The 15988-nt window shown below is 44.8% G+C and overlaps 6 protein-coding genes across 6 annotated transcripts; 2 read left to right on the forward strand and 4 right to left on the reverse strand.

Annotated features, from left to right (window-relative positions):
• Positions 1-4624: 4624 nt before the first annotated feature.
• On the forward strand, positions 4625-5464 carry Pmar_PMAR024128 (hypothetical protein; the record flags this gene model as incomplete). The annotated part of the gene is made up of 1 exon (XM_002777242.1): positions 4625-5464. One exon carries the CDS (start codon positions 4625-4627, stop codon positions 5462-5464), a length of 840 nt encoding a protein of 279 aa, XP_002777288.1.
• Positions 5465-8299: 2835 nt separating this feature from the next.
• Pmar_PMAR024129 (hypothetical protein) lies at positions 8300-9139 on the forward strand (the record flags this gene model as incomplete). Its single annotated transcript, XM_002777243.1, has 1 exon — positions 8300-9139. One exon carries the CDS (start codon positions 8300-8302, stop codon positions 9137-9139), a length of 840 nt encoding a protein of 279 aa, XP_002777289.1.
• A 572-nt stretch (positions 9140-9711) lies between these two features.
• Pmar_PMAR024130 (hypothetical protein) lies at positions 9712-10350 on the reverse strand (the record flags this gene model as incomplete). Its single annotated transcript, XM_002777244.1, has 1 exon — positions 9712-10350. One exon carries the CDS (start codon positions 10348-10350, stop codon positions 9712-9714), a length of 639 nt encoding a protein of 212 aa, XP_002777290.1.
• Positions 10351-10428: 78 nt separating this feature from the next.
• Positions 10429-11409, reverse strand: Pmar_PMAR024131 (hypothetical protein; the record flags this gene model as incomplete). The annotated part of the gene is made up of 1 exon (XM_002777245.1): positions 10429-11409. The coding sequence occupies one exon, from the start codon at positions 11407-11409 to the stop codon at positions 10810-10812; it is 600 nt and encodes a 199-aa protein (XP_002777291.1). The 3' UTR covers positions 10429-10809.
• A 519-nt stretch (positions 11410-11928) lies between these two features.
• On the reverse strand, positions 11929-12752 carry Pmar_PMAR024132 (hypothetical protein; the record flags this gene model as incomplete). Its single annotated transcript, XM_002777246.1, has 1 exon — positions 11929-12752. One exon carries the CDS (start codon positions 12750-12752, stop codon positions 12105-12107), a length of 648 nt encoding a protein of 215 aa, XP_002777292.1. The 3' UTR covers positions 11929-12104.
• Positions 12753-13387: 635 nt separating this feature from the next.
• On the reverse strand, positions 13388-14253 carry Pmar_PMAR024133 (hypothetical protein). The gene has a single exon (XM_002777247.1). The coding sequence runs from the start codon at positions 14212-14214 to the stop codon at positions 13570-13572; it is 645 nt and encodes a 214-aa protein (XP_002777293.1). The 5' UTR covers positions 14215-14253; the 3' UTR covers positions 13388-13569.
• Positions 14254-15988: the final 1735 nt, after the last annotated feature.

Genomic DNA, 15988 nt, shown 5'->3' on the forward strand with positions numbered 1-15988 from the left:
GCATATTTCTCCATTTTGCGGTAAAAAACCAGTTTGTCCCGAAAATGCTGTAGTCACTACTGAGAAAAACAATGACCAAGACAATTGAGCCTCATTTCATCGTAACATATACTCCCCCCCCCCCCTTCTTACCACCTAACATGCCTCTATGAGCACCTTAAACGTCCCTCACCCAAGCATCTGTTCTTCAACGTGTTATACGGCGCCCGCACTCGCAAAACACATCGCGGATATCTTTTACGGTGGTGTGGTGGTGAAAAAACCTAAGAGTAACGGAAGCATACTGACTGTTGGGGAAAATTTTTTCCCGAGCGGAGCGAAGAAAAAGAAGACTTTTTGGAGATATTGCTAACATCAATTCTCGACGATTTTTGCTGTTATCCCTGAGGAAAATATTTTCACTTTTCCCTGAAGGCCTTCACGGGGTAATTCCACGGGCATAAGTGTTCGGCAAACGCGAAAATCTTATTTTACTCCCGAATAAGCTTTTAGTCGTGAAAATTTCCTCAGAAACAATGCTGAATGTCGTGTTGAAAGCCTCGAAAGGTTCTAAAATCACCAGCAGAGCTACTACAATGCTATCAATCATTTCTCAAAGTTAATATTCGTAGTGATACCATTCCGAGAGCCTTCTCACAACAACAACTTGTCGGCAAGCGAACAAGGTGTACCCGCTCTACGTCACCACGTCACCCTTGATCCGGACCCGGCCGAAAAAAAGCCGAGGTTACGGCTGGCACCCGGGTGTTGACGAATAGGTGGTGACGAATTACCTTTTTCCAACCAACACAACTTTACTTATGTCATGACCGTCAAAGTTGACGACGACCACAGCTCAACACAGTATCCAGGTATACTATGGTTTATTCTTCAAATATCTTTCATTTAAGAGGAAGTTGTCAGTCATCCACGTTTCGTGGCTGAAATCTTGCTATCTTGCTCTCTTGAGTATTTCCCTAATGCTAGTCTCCAAGAAGTGTGCGTGAAGATGAGTATGCAAGGGACAGCTCTAGCAACGTGCGATCCAGCGGAAGGATACTAGAAGCTGCTATCCACTGATGGGCAACGCCGCATTGCCAATGCAGTACTCTACCGGTAAGCCCCTGAACGCACAAAAATGTATGCATCCTCAGCCCCGATGGGCGCTCGAGAGAAGGAGGAGTGTGAGTGCACATTCTAAGTTCACGACCCCGCCAACTCGAGTACATCCGGCACGCTCTTTGAAAACACTTAGCTGCTAGTAGGATGCTACTACAATCATCACTTACGAACACTCGTTCTATTGAGCTTTTGGGAGACTTGTCGTTTGGTTTTCTGTCCTACCTCGGCCTCTCACAGCATGCGGATGCACGCTCCTCGCGAGTACAATCTCTGAATCGGGACAAAGTGTTTGTTCCGGACACCCTGCTAGCACGTGTGCCCTTCGTATGAGACAATCCGTATAAAGTGGACGAGGGGGACGAGTAGAACATACCAACAGAGGGAACCCTGCTGATCAACGACATAAAAGAAACATGCCCCATGAAGTAGAGAGCACATAGAAGATTAAGTGTCCCTTGTATGAATGTATTATGCATAAGTTAGTTCAATTAACTAAACCAAAGAGCTATATCAGTCGAGAACAAGAAACTTTCACTCCACATGTACTGCGTATGTGAAAAGTTGACGTCAGAGATCTACCCAAACTGAGACTTATCCTGAGACTGGCTTATCTAGTTATAGCAGTGAGATATCGATTTTAGTACAGAAGGATGATTTAAAATCATCCTCCTGTATTAAAATCGATAAAATCATTGATTTTACGGGGCATTTTCGTGTTATAGATGTTGCCCCTACACTGTTGTGACAACTACTATTGATAGTGCCACGTTGTCGGTTTCTTGTCAGTCGTTCCCTTGCTTTAGGGGAATATTGTATCACTGTCAGACCTTTGGGAGTGTCTAAAGCAGTTCTCAGTGTGGTATGTTGTATAATGGCGCGATCAGCCACATGACATGTTGACGTCAATAATTTAGTTTCCTATTTTCGCCTACTCCCGGACTGCTACGGAGTGGCATTCTAAAGCACTATGTTAATCCAGATGGACTGGGAAAGACCGAGACAGAACAATAGTGGCTATTCGATGGACATGAACCAACTGCTCATAGGGGGTGATCCCATCAATGACACAAGATCACTTTTAACCTTATCATTGAGGGTCGAACGATTAACACCTTGAAGAATCTAAGCAGATTTCCGACTCACCTCCTAAATTTCCATACTGCGAGATGCGTGTCTCCACTTCTGTACTAAACCACTTTTGTACTAAACGATGATAGGTGAGCGATTTATACCGGATCTGGACTTTTTCGCACGCAAACGATTAAGTTTTTTAGTGGGTAAAATATCCACTGTTGTACCAAATTCTGCACGTTTTTACTCACTTTATTTTTTCCGATAAAGTAATTTTTGACACCGGGTAAAACTTTACCTCCACTTCTGCACTAAATTTTTGGGATGCTTTTGCACGGGTTAAGTTTTACGACTTGGGTTTTTTCACACGTCTTAAAACGACCTGCCTTCCGCTACTGTGAGTGAAGCCCTCACTGCGAGGAGAGCCGAGGACGTCCTGCGTCTAACGAAGAGTATACATGTCGCAATTCAACAAGTCTCAACGTATAACCTCATTCGGAATGAGGAATGAGTCATTCCTTGTAGACTACAAGGAATGACACCCTACACTTGTAGACTAAGTCTACAAGTGTAGACTCCTAAATTATGTCGTAATTATCACAGACCGTTGTGCGCTCCAGCGCAGTGTACGGAGACTCATGAACCATTATACGGTTTCCCGGTGTTTGTACTTGACTGTATTACTCTGTTATTACTGTTATTGTATTGTGCGCCGTGACACCGGTGGCGTCACGTATTTCTGCATGCGTGCTGAGGCCTTACTCGGGCACTTGCCCAGTGCTCTTAAAGGTTAGACTGAGGACAGGAGTGAGCTAAGCTTCTCATTCTTACTGGCCTAGGACTTAGGCTACAGCTTAAGTTAGTACACTGTGTTGAGGTTTACTAGCCGCTAGTGGTTATACTTCGTACGTTAAGTAACGTAGTCAAAGCTATGGTTTCGGAAATCATCAATAGATCAGGCATTGTGTTCACTAGTAACTGTGGTTTTGATACATAGCGGCAAGAGTTCTGATAAGGGTGCAGAGTCTGCACTGCAGACATAGCTAGTTGGGTCACCCAACTTGGGTGATCAATGAACGCTTATCATCGTCGTCCGATATTAAGGAATTATCTGTGGAATATTTAATTGACAACTACACTCTTAGAACTCTCATAAAAAAACTTTAAACTCAGGTATTGAATTTCCCTTCAGGTGAGAATAACATGCTAGCTGGCGCGGGAAAGATTTCCGGAAACCTATTTTCTTTCCTAGTAATGCATGCAACCGAATGGTATCTCATACTAGCTTCATCGAACACGGAAAGATGAAACCACTGGCGGTTAAAAAACCAGAGTTGAGTCTAGCGATAACAAAAACTCCGCATAAATTGCTCCCGTAACCCGAATTATTAAGTACACATTTTGAACCATACAGCTGGCGTAGGGCTTGTCCAAAAACCCGAAGACATGACCGACATATTCATACTGTCCATGAAATACACCTGACCACCCACAACGGCAGATGCGGCATAGTGCCCACATGTCGGATCTAGAACGGGTTGGAGATAGAGCTCACGGCTTTCAGGATGCTATCAATGACCCGCGAGAAGCCGAAGTGAGTTGTTCCCACCAATACGCCTCGAGCAGCTGTAACCCCACCCTGCCGACAGAGCATAGCCATCCACATATCCACGATGTCATCAGGAATAGTACTTCCTTGAGTCAGGACCTCTGCTCAGTTTTCGACCTGACGGAGAGCTATTCGATCAACTATTTGCTATTTTTGTTCCAAGGCGAGCGCTATTTCATTTGGTTCAGAAGTGGTTTGAGAGTGGTACAAGCTCAATCAACTGGGTCAAATTTTCCACAAAAGGAACGATTTTAGCACAGAAGTGGTTCGCGGAGCGAAGCGCTTCCCGAAGGGAAGTTTTTAAAATAGGGGCGAGCGCTACTTGATTTGGTACAAAAGTGGATTAGTACAAAAGTGGCGTAATCGCGAGATGCAAACGAAAATTCGTGCTGAGTGTAACGGGATTCTCCCGGTGAATCTTTACGTTGAATCTTACCCCGCAGGCAGCATATCCAAAGCCTTTCGGAGCGCCTCCCTTATCGCGCTTGAATTCTCTCCCTCTACTACTCAGCAAGTCGCTCCAGGATCTGGCGATCTTGAGCATCTGGGGAGGCACCCGATCTGATCAGGCTGATCATCCCTAATCGTATTGTATAGGAGAGCTTGTACTGAGTGCACGTAGTGGAGTACAATGTACTCCATTCATCCAATAATGGACAGTCACATACTGCTAGTGATCCGGTTTGTGTGATTCACTGTGTTAGGAGTACGGTTCAAGCTAGGCTAGCTGGAAGTGACACAAGCCGGGCAACTGATTGTATGGTTTAGTCGTGAAGAGTGAGTTTAACAGATTAGTATATGGTTTTATTCTATAGTTGATCATTGGTTCCTTTCGTTTTCCCAATGCGTGTTGTTATCGCTGCTAGCATCGTCGGGGGTGTCGTTGGGTTTTCTAATACAGTCTCCGAAGACACTATGCCGACGGGCAACTACTGCGAGGAGATGTGCACTCAGACCGCTGATTGTGATGAGTCATACTGCAAAGATAACGGTCTATGCTTCGGTCTCTACCACAGGGGGGATTCCAAGTGTTATCAGCCCGGTGGTGAAGCTACTGATTGTGACGACTCCGCATTGGAGCCGGTCCAGTGTGCTGAATATCCTGTAACTACCTGTGATGATGTTTGTAGTAGCATCGAAGGTTGCAAGGAATCGAAGTGGGGTACTTATTGCAAGACTTGGCAAGATCCTCCAGTCTGTTTTGGTATCATTGTCAAGGAGGATGGTAGCCTCTGCTTCAACCCTATTGATGAGGAGTGTGTTGGAGAGCCTTATCCGTGTGAGATTGCTCCCATTGAGACCACTGTTATCCCTGAGACTACGGTTGGATCTACTGATGCCCCTGAGACTACGGTTGGATCTACTGATGTTCCTGAGACCACCTCTGAGCCCGCGGATTATCCAACCAACGAGGATCTAGCTGGGGACTGGTGTGGTGAGACTCCTCTCGGCTCTATTAAAGTCACTCCGGAGGTCTCGGGTGCGGTTACTCTCTTTGTTGCTGGGCAGACGTTCACTGCCGAGTACTATTTGGATGGCTATGAAATCGTGTTCACCAACCCGGATGAGGCTTTAGCGGCGTTGCTTGAGGAGTTAGACTCTGGTTTGTACGCTCTCTATACTGACGAAGGTGTTTACGTTGAGCTAGTCAACGTCTTCACCACCACTATAACGAGATGTTAGTTGATTCGTTTTAGAGAATATAGGTTCTACAGTCGCAGGCAGCGGCTTATTTTTGAGTGTTATACCTGTTGGATATCTGTGATTGATGGGACACTTGTCTCTGCGGTTAGACCTTAGTGATGTGAGAAGTTGATTTTTTATTTCATTTATAAACATGGAGTTGTGTTGAACTCGGTGGTATATAGTCCTGGATATGTTCATAGTTTAGTAGAACTTAAGGTCTCTGCTGGGTACATTAGATGAATCAGGGTCGCATATCTTGTCGTGTTGATGTGCGCCAAATTGGGTTAATTGAGTGTTATCCTATAGGGCAGTTGTCACCTTGATATTCCGTCCTATTGTATCGTCGAGAATGCTTGAGGTGAATCGCATACTTCTTTGATTTCACTACTGTGTGATAATACAAGTGATGGCTTTAATAGTTATTTCGTTATCGTTTCTTTGGGTGGGGCAGCAATGCCACCTCATTGGAGCGGCTGTGCCACCCTGAGATATGTCTCAGTATGATCAATACGCAATCTTTATGTGGGGCGGCTATGCCACCACATGATATGCTTTAGTATAAAAGCTCAAGATACAATCATCAATTCGGTCCCATGGTAGGTATCTTTCTGAAAAGTTCAAGGGCTTAATCAGCGACAGTGTGACGCTAGGAATGAACATCAATTCGGGTTTGGCATATCTGCCCCTGAGTGGAATCGGCCTTGTGAGCAGCAGGGATTATCAGCATAATCCAATGTAGTCGGAGTTGCTTAAGACGACCCGACGAATTCGTTCTCGTTGCCACGTAGAGAAGTTTACCATACTGCAGCTCGTCTTGGTGTGGCATAGCTGCCCCATCTGGAGGGCTTGGTTACACTGAGGGCGATATAGACCTAGAAGAAGTGTGGCCAAGTGTTTCCAGCTCGTACCGTTTGGATCACCAAAAGGCAACATAGACGATTTCGCTGTAGTCGAGGAGACAATTGGTATTGGCTTCCTCTCATTTGATACCGTTCGTCTCTGCCGTCGCCACGACGAGTGGTCATTCAATATTCTCAAGGACTCTGAGATCATCATGAACATGCCTTTGAAGGAAAAGGATGCCTACGAGATAGATAAAGGTTACGTGTTGTCATGATGTTATGTCTATCGATGTAGTGTTTGGTTTTCAGCCATGAGCCGGCTCAGGGAATGACGACATACCTTGAATAGGTATGAGGCATGGAAGTTGGAGTGCAGTAGGAGTTGAATTATGTCACAGTTTGAATCAGATAGGGTTACTACCGCTACACCTTTTCAACGCCTATTTATGTGGAGTTGCGGGCGAAATAGGATCAAACATCCTCGTTTAGTAACTTTAGTGGAGAGGAGACTATGGAACTCAAATTTGGATACAATTTCAAAACTCAAGTGAAAACAATTTCAAATTGGGGAACTTCAACTTGGACACATATTATCCGACTCAACAAGTCTTGTTGAACAAGAAAAGCATGAATTTTGTGACTATCGCTGAAGTCATTCAGGGCAGTTTTGGTCTGCTTATCAGTAATGCCTTTGAAAGAGAGTGGAAACTCGGGTTTCATGATTTCGGTTGCCGTTATTGAGCAACACGATTAAGAACGATGCCAGTTGGTCAATTGAGGCATGAATAAAACACAAGCGTGCGATAGAAGTTCCGCCACAGTTTTTTGTGCATTTCAAGGAATCAAACCGCGCTGGACACCTTTCAAAGTCACCCGAACTGAAGCGGTGGATACACACTTATATAGAACGTCGATAGGATATGGTACAGTAGGTCTTATAACGCATTGGTTTTGAAAAGTTACGAGGGAAAGCCGTCCCTTTTCAAGTCGGCACCCTGTACTTATCGATCTTGTTTTCGCCAACTGCTAGCGATGGACTCTTTCAAAGTATTCAGTTATAACTCTACATTAACAATTCTTGTACGGGGTATTTTCGTGTCATAGATGTTGTCCCTGCACTGTTGCGACAACTACTCTGTGTATTGATAGTTCCACGTTGTCGGTTTCTTGTTAGTCATCCTCTTGCTTTAGGGGAATACTGTACCACTGTCAGGCCTCCGGAAGTGGCTGAAACAGTTCCCAGTGTGATATTTTGTATAATGCTAAAGTCGTGATCAGCCACATGACATGTTGACGTCAATAATTTAGTTTCTTTTTTTCGCCTACTCCCGGACTGCTACGGAGTGGCAGTCCGAAGCACTGTGTTTATCTAGTTGGACTGGGAAAGACCCATAAAACAAAAGTGGCTAATCGATGGACATGAACGAACTGCCCATAGGGGGGTGATCCCATCATTGACACGAGACCGTTTTCGACCTTATCATCGAGAGTAGAAACCTTAATGCCTTTAAGAATCTCAGCAGAGTTCGGATTCAGCACCTAAATTTTCTATACGGCGAGATGCAAATGAAAATTCATGCTGAGTGTAACGGGATTCTTACGGTGAATCTTTATGTTAAATTCGACCCAGGCAGCATGTCCAGAGACTCTCAGACCACCTCTCTGATCGCGCTTGAATTCTTTCCCTCGACCTTTCAGGAGTCGTTTTAGAGGGAGTTGACGATCTCGAGCATATGGGGAGTCGCCTGATCATCCCTAATCGTATTATATAGGACAGCTTGTACTCCATTCATCCAAGAATGGGCAGTCACATACTGCTAGTGGACCGGTTTGTGTGATTCACTGTGTTAGGAGTACGGTTCAAGCTAGGCTAGCTGGAAGTGATACAAGCTGGGCAACTGATTGTATGGTTTAGTCGTGAACAGTGAGTTCAACAGATTGGCATATGGTTTTATTTTACAGTTGCTCATTGGTTCCTTTCGTTTTCCCAATGCGTGTTGTTATCGCTGCTAGCATCGTCGGATGTATCGTTGGGTTTTCTAATACAGTCTCCGAAGACACTATGCCGACGGGCAACTACTGCGAGGAGATGTGCACTCAGACCGCTGGTTGTGATCAGTCGTACTGCAAGGATAATGGTTTATGCTTCGGTCTCTACCACAGGGGGGATTCCAAGTGTTATCAGCCCGGTGGTGAAGCTATCGATTGCGACGACTCCGTATTGGAGCCGGTCCAGTGTGCTGAATATCCTGTAACTACCTGTGATGATGTTTGTAGTAGCATCGAAGGATGCAAGGAATCGAAGTGGGGTACTTATTGCAAGACTTGGCAAGATCCTCCAGTCTGTTTTGGTATCATCGTCAAGGAGGATGGTAGCCTCTGCTTCAACCCTATTGATGAGGAGTGTGTTGGAGAGCCTTATCCGTGTGAGATTGCTCCCATTGAGACCACTGTTATCCCTGAGACTACCGGTGAGCCTACTGATGCCCCTGAGACTACGGTTGGATCTACTGATGTTTCTGAGACCACCTCTGAGCCCGTGGATTATCCAACCAACGAGGACCTAGCTGGGGACTGGTGTGGTGAGACTCCTCTCGGCTCTATTAAAGTCACTCCCGAGGTCTCGGGTGCGGTTACTCTCTTTGTTGCTGGGCAGACGTTCACTGCCGAATACTATTTGGATGGCTATGAAATCGTGTTCACCAACCCGGATGAGGCTTTAGCGGCGTTGCTTGAGGAGTTAGACTCTGGTTTGTACGCTCTCTATACTGACGAAGGTGTTTACGTCGAGCTAGTCAACGTCTTCACCACCACTATAACGAGATGTTAGTTGATTCGTTTCAGAGAATATAGGTTCTCCAGTCGCAGACGCGGCTTAGTTTTGAATGTCATATCTGTTGGATATCTGTGCTAGGTGGGTCATTTGTCTCTGAGGTTAAAACTTAGTGATGTGCGAAGTTGATTTTTTATTTCATCTGTAGATATGGGGTTGTGTTGAACTACTATAACAAGATGTTAGTTAACAGTAAAAGTTGAAGTTTATGATATCTGTTCTTTCTTTCCAGTTTTTTTATTTCTAGTCAACATTTGTTATTTGAAATTGGTTTGGAGAAGACGAGTCAGAGTTCATTTTCGTGAAGTTACTAGTGATAAACAGCACAGCAGATAATATAGATCGTATTTGTGATTAACAAACGAGGTCGAGTTCAAGGAATATATCGAAGGATTTCGATCTAGAAATATTCACCCTATTGAATTGACCTCCACTGAATAACTCCAACATTCATTGTAAGTTATCGAACAACACTTGAATGAGTCATAACATGTTCTAAGAATATGAGCGTACAATTTCTTCTTTGAACAGATGAAGGCAAAACTGCATCGTCGATCAGCAAACATTCTTCACTCTCTTTCGTTGGATGAATCCTCGTCAGAGTGAACTCCAAGTGAAGATTCTTCACTCGTGTCTTCAACTACCTGGGGGAGGTCAAACCCTGGTATCTGTGGTGGTAAAGAGGACAAAGTGATCTCTGACACTCGTCTCTGTCGGAACAGATGAGCCGGACATTGACCACTCTGGGGACCTTCTTCCTTGCGGCTTTCAGTGAAGGGGCCATATACCGCCATGAACACACAAAGTCCATGTATGTACGGCTCAACAAAATCTCGGGGAGCGTTGAACTCCTCGCAAGCCTTCATTTGAGTGCGCAACCAACGATTCCTCTGTTCCTTGGTGAAGCCCGCACCAACATAGCCGGCCTCTTTTGGGCCACAACCTCTGTATTTCGAATGTTGTGCTTTCTTGTGCATGGAATTGATCATTTTCGTACCACCGCGTTTAGTCATTTCATCGTCAAGCCCGACAGCCGTGAACACCCACCTACTAAACATTCTATAGTGGGGTTCTTCTTTGTCCTCGTACAGAACTCCGAGAATAGGATCCTCGAATGACATCTCGTAGAAGCGCTTTGCAACCGCTAGGAAACTCTCCTTACCTCCGGCACGTTCAATGAGATCGTCGGGGAACAGTTTCATAACCATTTCGGACGATAATGGGGTTAAAACCGACTACTTACCAAACTCCCCCTCACCCTTAATGACAACAAAACACATGAGAACCTCACAGGGTAGTGACTCGCTCTATACGAGATGCTAGCGACCGCTTATGCGGAGCAGCGGGTATGTGGTCGACTCCCACAGGGGACTCCCACGAGGAAAGGATACAAATACATAGGATGCTGAAACATTGATATCGGAACAACTTCGAACGGAACTATGCCGCGTAGGAATGCTAGCACTGCTTGTACTGCAGCTGCGCTACGACATAGACCAATGGAAAGTACAAGTCCATCAATGATGATGAAGTTCTGATAAACCTGTGATGGTACAGGGAAATATACTAGTATGCGCACAGTAGGAAGTATATTGATTACAGGAACAAATGTACGAACATTTACACCGTCACAATGAAGACTTCAATAGCGCTAGTGGTTTAAATGCTCAGGCAACAGTAATCTTCTGGAAGTCGCCGAGCTTACCAGGTAGGTCATAGCCAGGGATATTGGGATGTATTTTAAACATCTCTGCCTGCTCAGGAGTCGTCGTGACGCACATGCTCATGGGGCACTTCCCAGTTTGAGGGCCGTCCTCAGCACGAGAGTCAACGAAGGGACCATACACAGACATGAATACACAGAGACCATGAATGTAGTCGCGAACAAAATCCTTAGGGAGCTTGAACTCTTCACAAGCCTGCAGTTGGAACCTCAACCAACGAGCCCTTTGGGCCTTGGTGAATCCACCTCCAACATAACCAGCTTCCTTAGGAGCATCAGCTCTAAGAGGGCAGTTCTGGGCCTTGCGATGCATGGCGTTGATGAACTTAGTGCCGCCACGTTTGGTCATCTCGTCAGTGAGGCCGTTTTGCTCAAAGAACCAACGGCAGAACATGAGATAATGAGGCTCGTCTTTATCCGCGTACAATACCGAGAGGATGGGGTCCGCGAAAGATAGTTCGTAGAAGCGCTTGGCAACTGCCTCGAATGGGCCGCAGCCTCCAACACGATCCACCAAACCGTCGGGGAATAGCTTCATGACCATTGTGTAAGTGAGAGTTTACGAAAGGAAATTGAGGAACTACCACGAACAAATCAACTTCCACAACAGAGACTCCCAAATCGCACTCGTGCGAAATTTGTCAGCGACATAGCGAAGCGGCGGCTAGTCGATTACGTGCACTTTGCATGCAACAGGAGACAGAGACGAGCTTGGGAACACAATAGTGCTTTAGATCTCCTGTGGATCGTGGATGACCTGATCCTAGCTCGCTTGGAAGAACATAAAGAACAATTACTATCTCTCACTCGTGGTCGTAAGCTTTCGGCTTTCGATTTTATACATGATAGTTTTGATGTGTTGAGAGTGCCCAGGTAACTACTGTACCGCAAGCACATGATGATGAAACTGGAAATCAGTCGATGGTAATTATTACTATTGAGATTCTGACTTCCTCAACACATTGATGGGGAAATAAAGAGCGACTGTCATTCTCGGTATAATGCGAATACCATTGATTATCATCTTTTAACACTCCAGTAGCAACACAAGACGAATTCAGGTAAAAGATATACCATCAACTACAGAACAATATCTCCTCTAAACAAGGAGCGAGTCTGTGGATAAGGAACGGTGAGAAATGAATTTCCAAGCAAATGTTATGAAATCACAGCGATACTGAAGAATACAAATGCCACGGCACAGACCTGTGGCCTTCAATCGTCGAAGTGAGTAACTCTTCACTTGGCAAAAGCAGGCAGGGGAGTAGCACCAGTCGCCCGACACTCTTCAGGAATAGTAATCTTCTGGAAGTTGCCGAGCTCGCCGGGCATATCGTAGCCTGGTAAGTTGGGGTGGACCGTCAAGATCTTAGCTTGCTCAGGAGTTGTGGTGACGCTCACACTTGCTGGACACTTTCCAGTTTGGGGACCGTCCTCCACACGTGATTCAACAAAGGGACCATACGCACTCATGAACACGCATAAACCATGAATGTAACCACGAACGAACTCCTTGGGCAAGTTGAAATCTTCACAAGCCATCAACTGATATCTAAGCCAACGGTTCCGTTGGGCTTTAGTAAAAGCACCACCAACATAACCGGCCTCCTTAGGAGCAGTAGCTCTCTCTGGGCGGTTCTCAGCCTTGCGATGCTTCGCATTAATCAACTTGCTGCCGCCACGTTTGGTCATCTCGTCAGTGAGACCATTTTGTTCGAAAAACCAACGGCACATCATCAGATCATGAGGTTCGGTCTTATCTTCATACAGAACACCGAGAATGGGGTCAGAGAAGGAATGCTGATAGAAGTCCTTCGCAACCGCCTCAAAGGGACCAGGACCGCCGATTAGGTCCAACAAATTATCGGGGAATAGCTTCATAACCATTTTTACAAACGATGAAATAAAAGTGTAAACTGAAGTAACTGCGGTAGAATGTGATAAGATTAACTATTTAAAGTACTCACTTGCTGATGATTAATTTCAGTCAGGTCAACGTATAGCTAGAAAGACACTAAGATTTTTCGGGCAAAAGATATTCCGAACACATACCGCATCCTCTAGCTACCAAGTGGCATACCACAATTTCGACAACTTTTCAACAAGTAGGTAAGTCTCCGAAATATTGAATTGCTGACATACTGTTATTCTTACGATGGTTCAGCACCCCTATATGAGGTTATGGATCTTTCCACACTGCAAGTGTACACATCGCTCTATTATTGGTAGTGTTGTTGAGGACGAAGATTCTTTAAATTGTAAGTGACTCATTGGCTGATGCTCACGTGAATCAACATATATCTTCGTTGGTGTTGGTGCATTCATTTGAGTAATATTTCATTCATACTGCAGTGTCCCGAAGATTAAATTATCAAGTCTCGGAATATGTATCGCCCTCTACTTGGAGTGGATACTCTGTATTTTGATTACGACAGTAATACATGAGAACCGTGAAAAGCTATACTACTCGATTCACTTACCCCTGCAACGATGACTCGCAACACAACACAAGCGAGTAACCTCAGGCAACTTATATACCTTTTTCTACAGAAACCTTCAGTGAACAGGAAGACAATCCTTCCAATAGGAACAATAAAAATATATGTCGTGGAGAATCTTATGACATGATAACAACACTAAACGGTACAAATGCCACGGCAGACCCGCGGCTCACACGTTTAGTAGAAGTGTTTAAACGACTCGACTAGGCAGAAGCAATCACAGGAGTAGCACTAGTCGCCCGATACTTTTCATCAACAGTAACCTTGTCGAAGTTGCCGAGTTTGCCAGACAGATCATAACCAGGGATATGAGGGTGAGTCTTCAACATCTCAGCCTGCTCAGGAGTGGTAGTGACACTCATGCTCACCGGACACTTCCCAGTTTGAGGGCCGTCAACCGCACGGCCTTCCACAAAGGGACCATACACACTCATGAAAGTACAAAGACCATGGATGTATCCACGGACGAACTCCTTCGGCAAGTGGAAGTCCTCGCAAGCCTTGAACTGGCACAACACCCAGCGGTTTCTCTGAGCCTTAGTGAAGTTACCGCCAACATAACCGGCCTCCTTAGGAGCCTCAGCTCTGAAGGGGCAGTTCTGGGCCTTGCGATGCATAGCGTTGATCAACTTGCTGCCGCCACGTTTAGTCATCTCATCAGTGAGACCGTTTTGTTCGAAGAACCAACGGCAGAACATCAAATCATGTGGCTCGGTCTTATCCTCGTACATACAACCCAGCAAGGGGTCATCGAAGCAATGCTGATAGAAGGCCTTGGCAACAGGCTCGAAAGGACCAGGACCGCCGATTAGGTCCAGCAAATGCTCGGGGAATAGCTTCATAACCATCTTCGCAATTAGTGAAATAACAAGTAAAACAAAGTAACTAATAAAACTCAATCCACTCCACAGCTCAACACAACCTAAGCCCGACGATTTAATTACGTGCACTTTACATGCAAAATATAGTTTACCACTCCGCTTCACTTTCACACTAGTCTCAAGGCCTTAACAATCATACAAACTAAGGGACTGAGTAAGACCGCTAAGTGCATTTTCGTCGAAGCTTAATAATCCTGCAAACGCACGAAACCACTAAGTGATTCCTCATAAGAAAAACGCTATGTTTTTGCGTGCTGTCTATATGAGAAACATTGCAACTGCTTGCAGTCCTCCATCCTTGGAGACATCGTTGTGTCCATGAATAACTCAAGACGGTTTCATATCCTCGCTAGGGTCCGCTGTAGGAGCAGACTCTTGAACGCTACTTTTTGATGACATATAACTGCTGGATGAATTAGTTACTTTGATGGATGAACCACAGACTCAATACGATCATATACATATCAGAACTCGTGGAATGTATAGTTGAGGAATTGGAGCAACTAATAGGTCAAATCTTGCCAAGTTAGAACTCAGTGAATGTCGATACCTCTGTACTGGCAGTCAGCGTTGGACTATGTAATCGCATTCCTTACCTGAGTTTTCTAATTAACTAAGTTCATATAAAAGCACAGAAACCAACAGAGATTTCCCAAAACTTCCTCACACTGCTGTCAGCAATCATAATCTACCAGTGTTGGAATACATGATCGTATTCCTCAGCCGAGTCCAGAAGTATCCCCACTAATTAGAGAGGTTTACATACAAATTCGAGTAGAAGCGAACAGAAGCCAATGAGAATTCCTCAATTTTCATCCTCAGAAATTCCACAAAGGTCACCGAATACGTGTATATTTTCCCATACCATAATCTACTATTAAGACAACGACTAGCTAGCACTGCGTAGCAACATGGAATTCTATTCCGGGAAGTTTCCTCAAAGGCAACTTTTCTTCAACGAGATTCTTCCAGGAATCCAAATGCCCTGGTAGATGTATAGCGTAATAACCAATCGCGCTTGCTTTAGTGTTATCGTGATCTGTTGATGAACTGAAGTTGAACTGATGCTTTCGATGCCGTAATTATATCATCCAAAGATCAGTGATCCTCGAACGCCGCACCTCGTAAATGTTCACGTTTTCGAGTCCCTACTTACAATTTCTCGGATGGAATTTTCAATGTGAAAAAGTATGCAGGTATGGTTAACTACCTATGTTGGTGATAATATGAGAATAGTGAAGAAATTCAGAAAATTCTTGTTGGTTTCTCTTGAATCCATTCAAATTCGTGTGTGAACTTCTGAAATTTCGCGTGGAGTGGTATGAAAACAGAAGCGTGTCTGCCGTAGAATTGTAGTACGATTATGAGCATAATCTGTTGAAAATTCTCATTATTGAACTATATATATAAAAATATACTTCACGACTACTGCATATCACCGCGAATATCGCTTTTCACCGAGCTTTACGCCACTTCACGTTGAACGACTGAGACTCCAATATATACCAAACTAATCACGTAGACATTCTGCAACATTGACAAAACTAATCACGTAGACATTCTGCAACATTGGCAAGTCGGAACCTACCAGCTTCACTCTTACACTCACACAACTCCATAACGAAGCGAAAGGTCCAAGGCTTCATCCCGCAAAGGAGGCTAGGAGTTTTCAATAGTGATGGAGAGTAGTGGAGACATGATGACACAATTTGCCATTGTGTCACTAGCTCATTTATGCCAG

The sequence above is a fragment of the Perkinsus marinus genome (assembly GCF_000006405.1).
Source record: "Perkinsus marinus ATCC 50983 genomic scaffold scf_1104296952136, whole genome shotgun sequence".
Lineage (NCBI taxonomy): Eukaryota > Perkinsozoa > Perkinsida > Perkinsidae > Perkinsus > Perkinsus marinus.

What these genes read in the sequence shown, in the direction of transcription:
- Pmar_PMAR024133 (XM_002777247.1), bottom strand. Translation starts at nt 14,214, where the DNA reads ATGGTTATGAAGCTATTCCCCGAGCATTTGCTGGACCTAATCGGCGGT.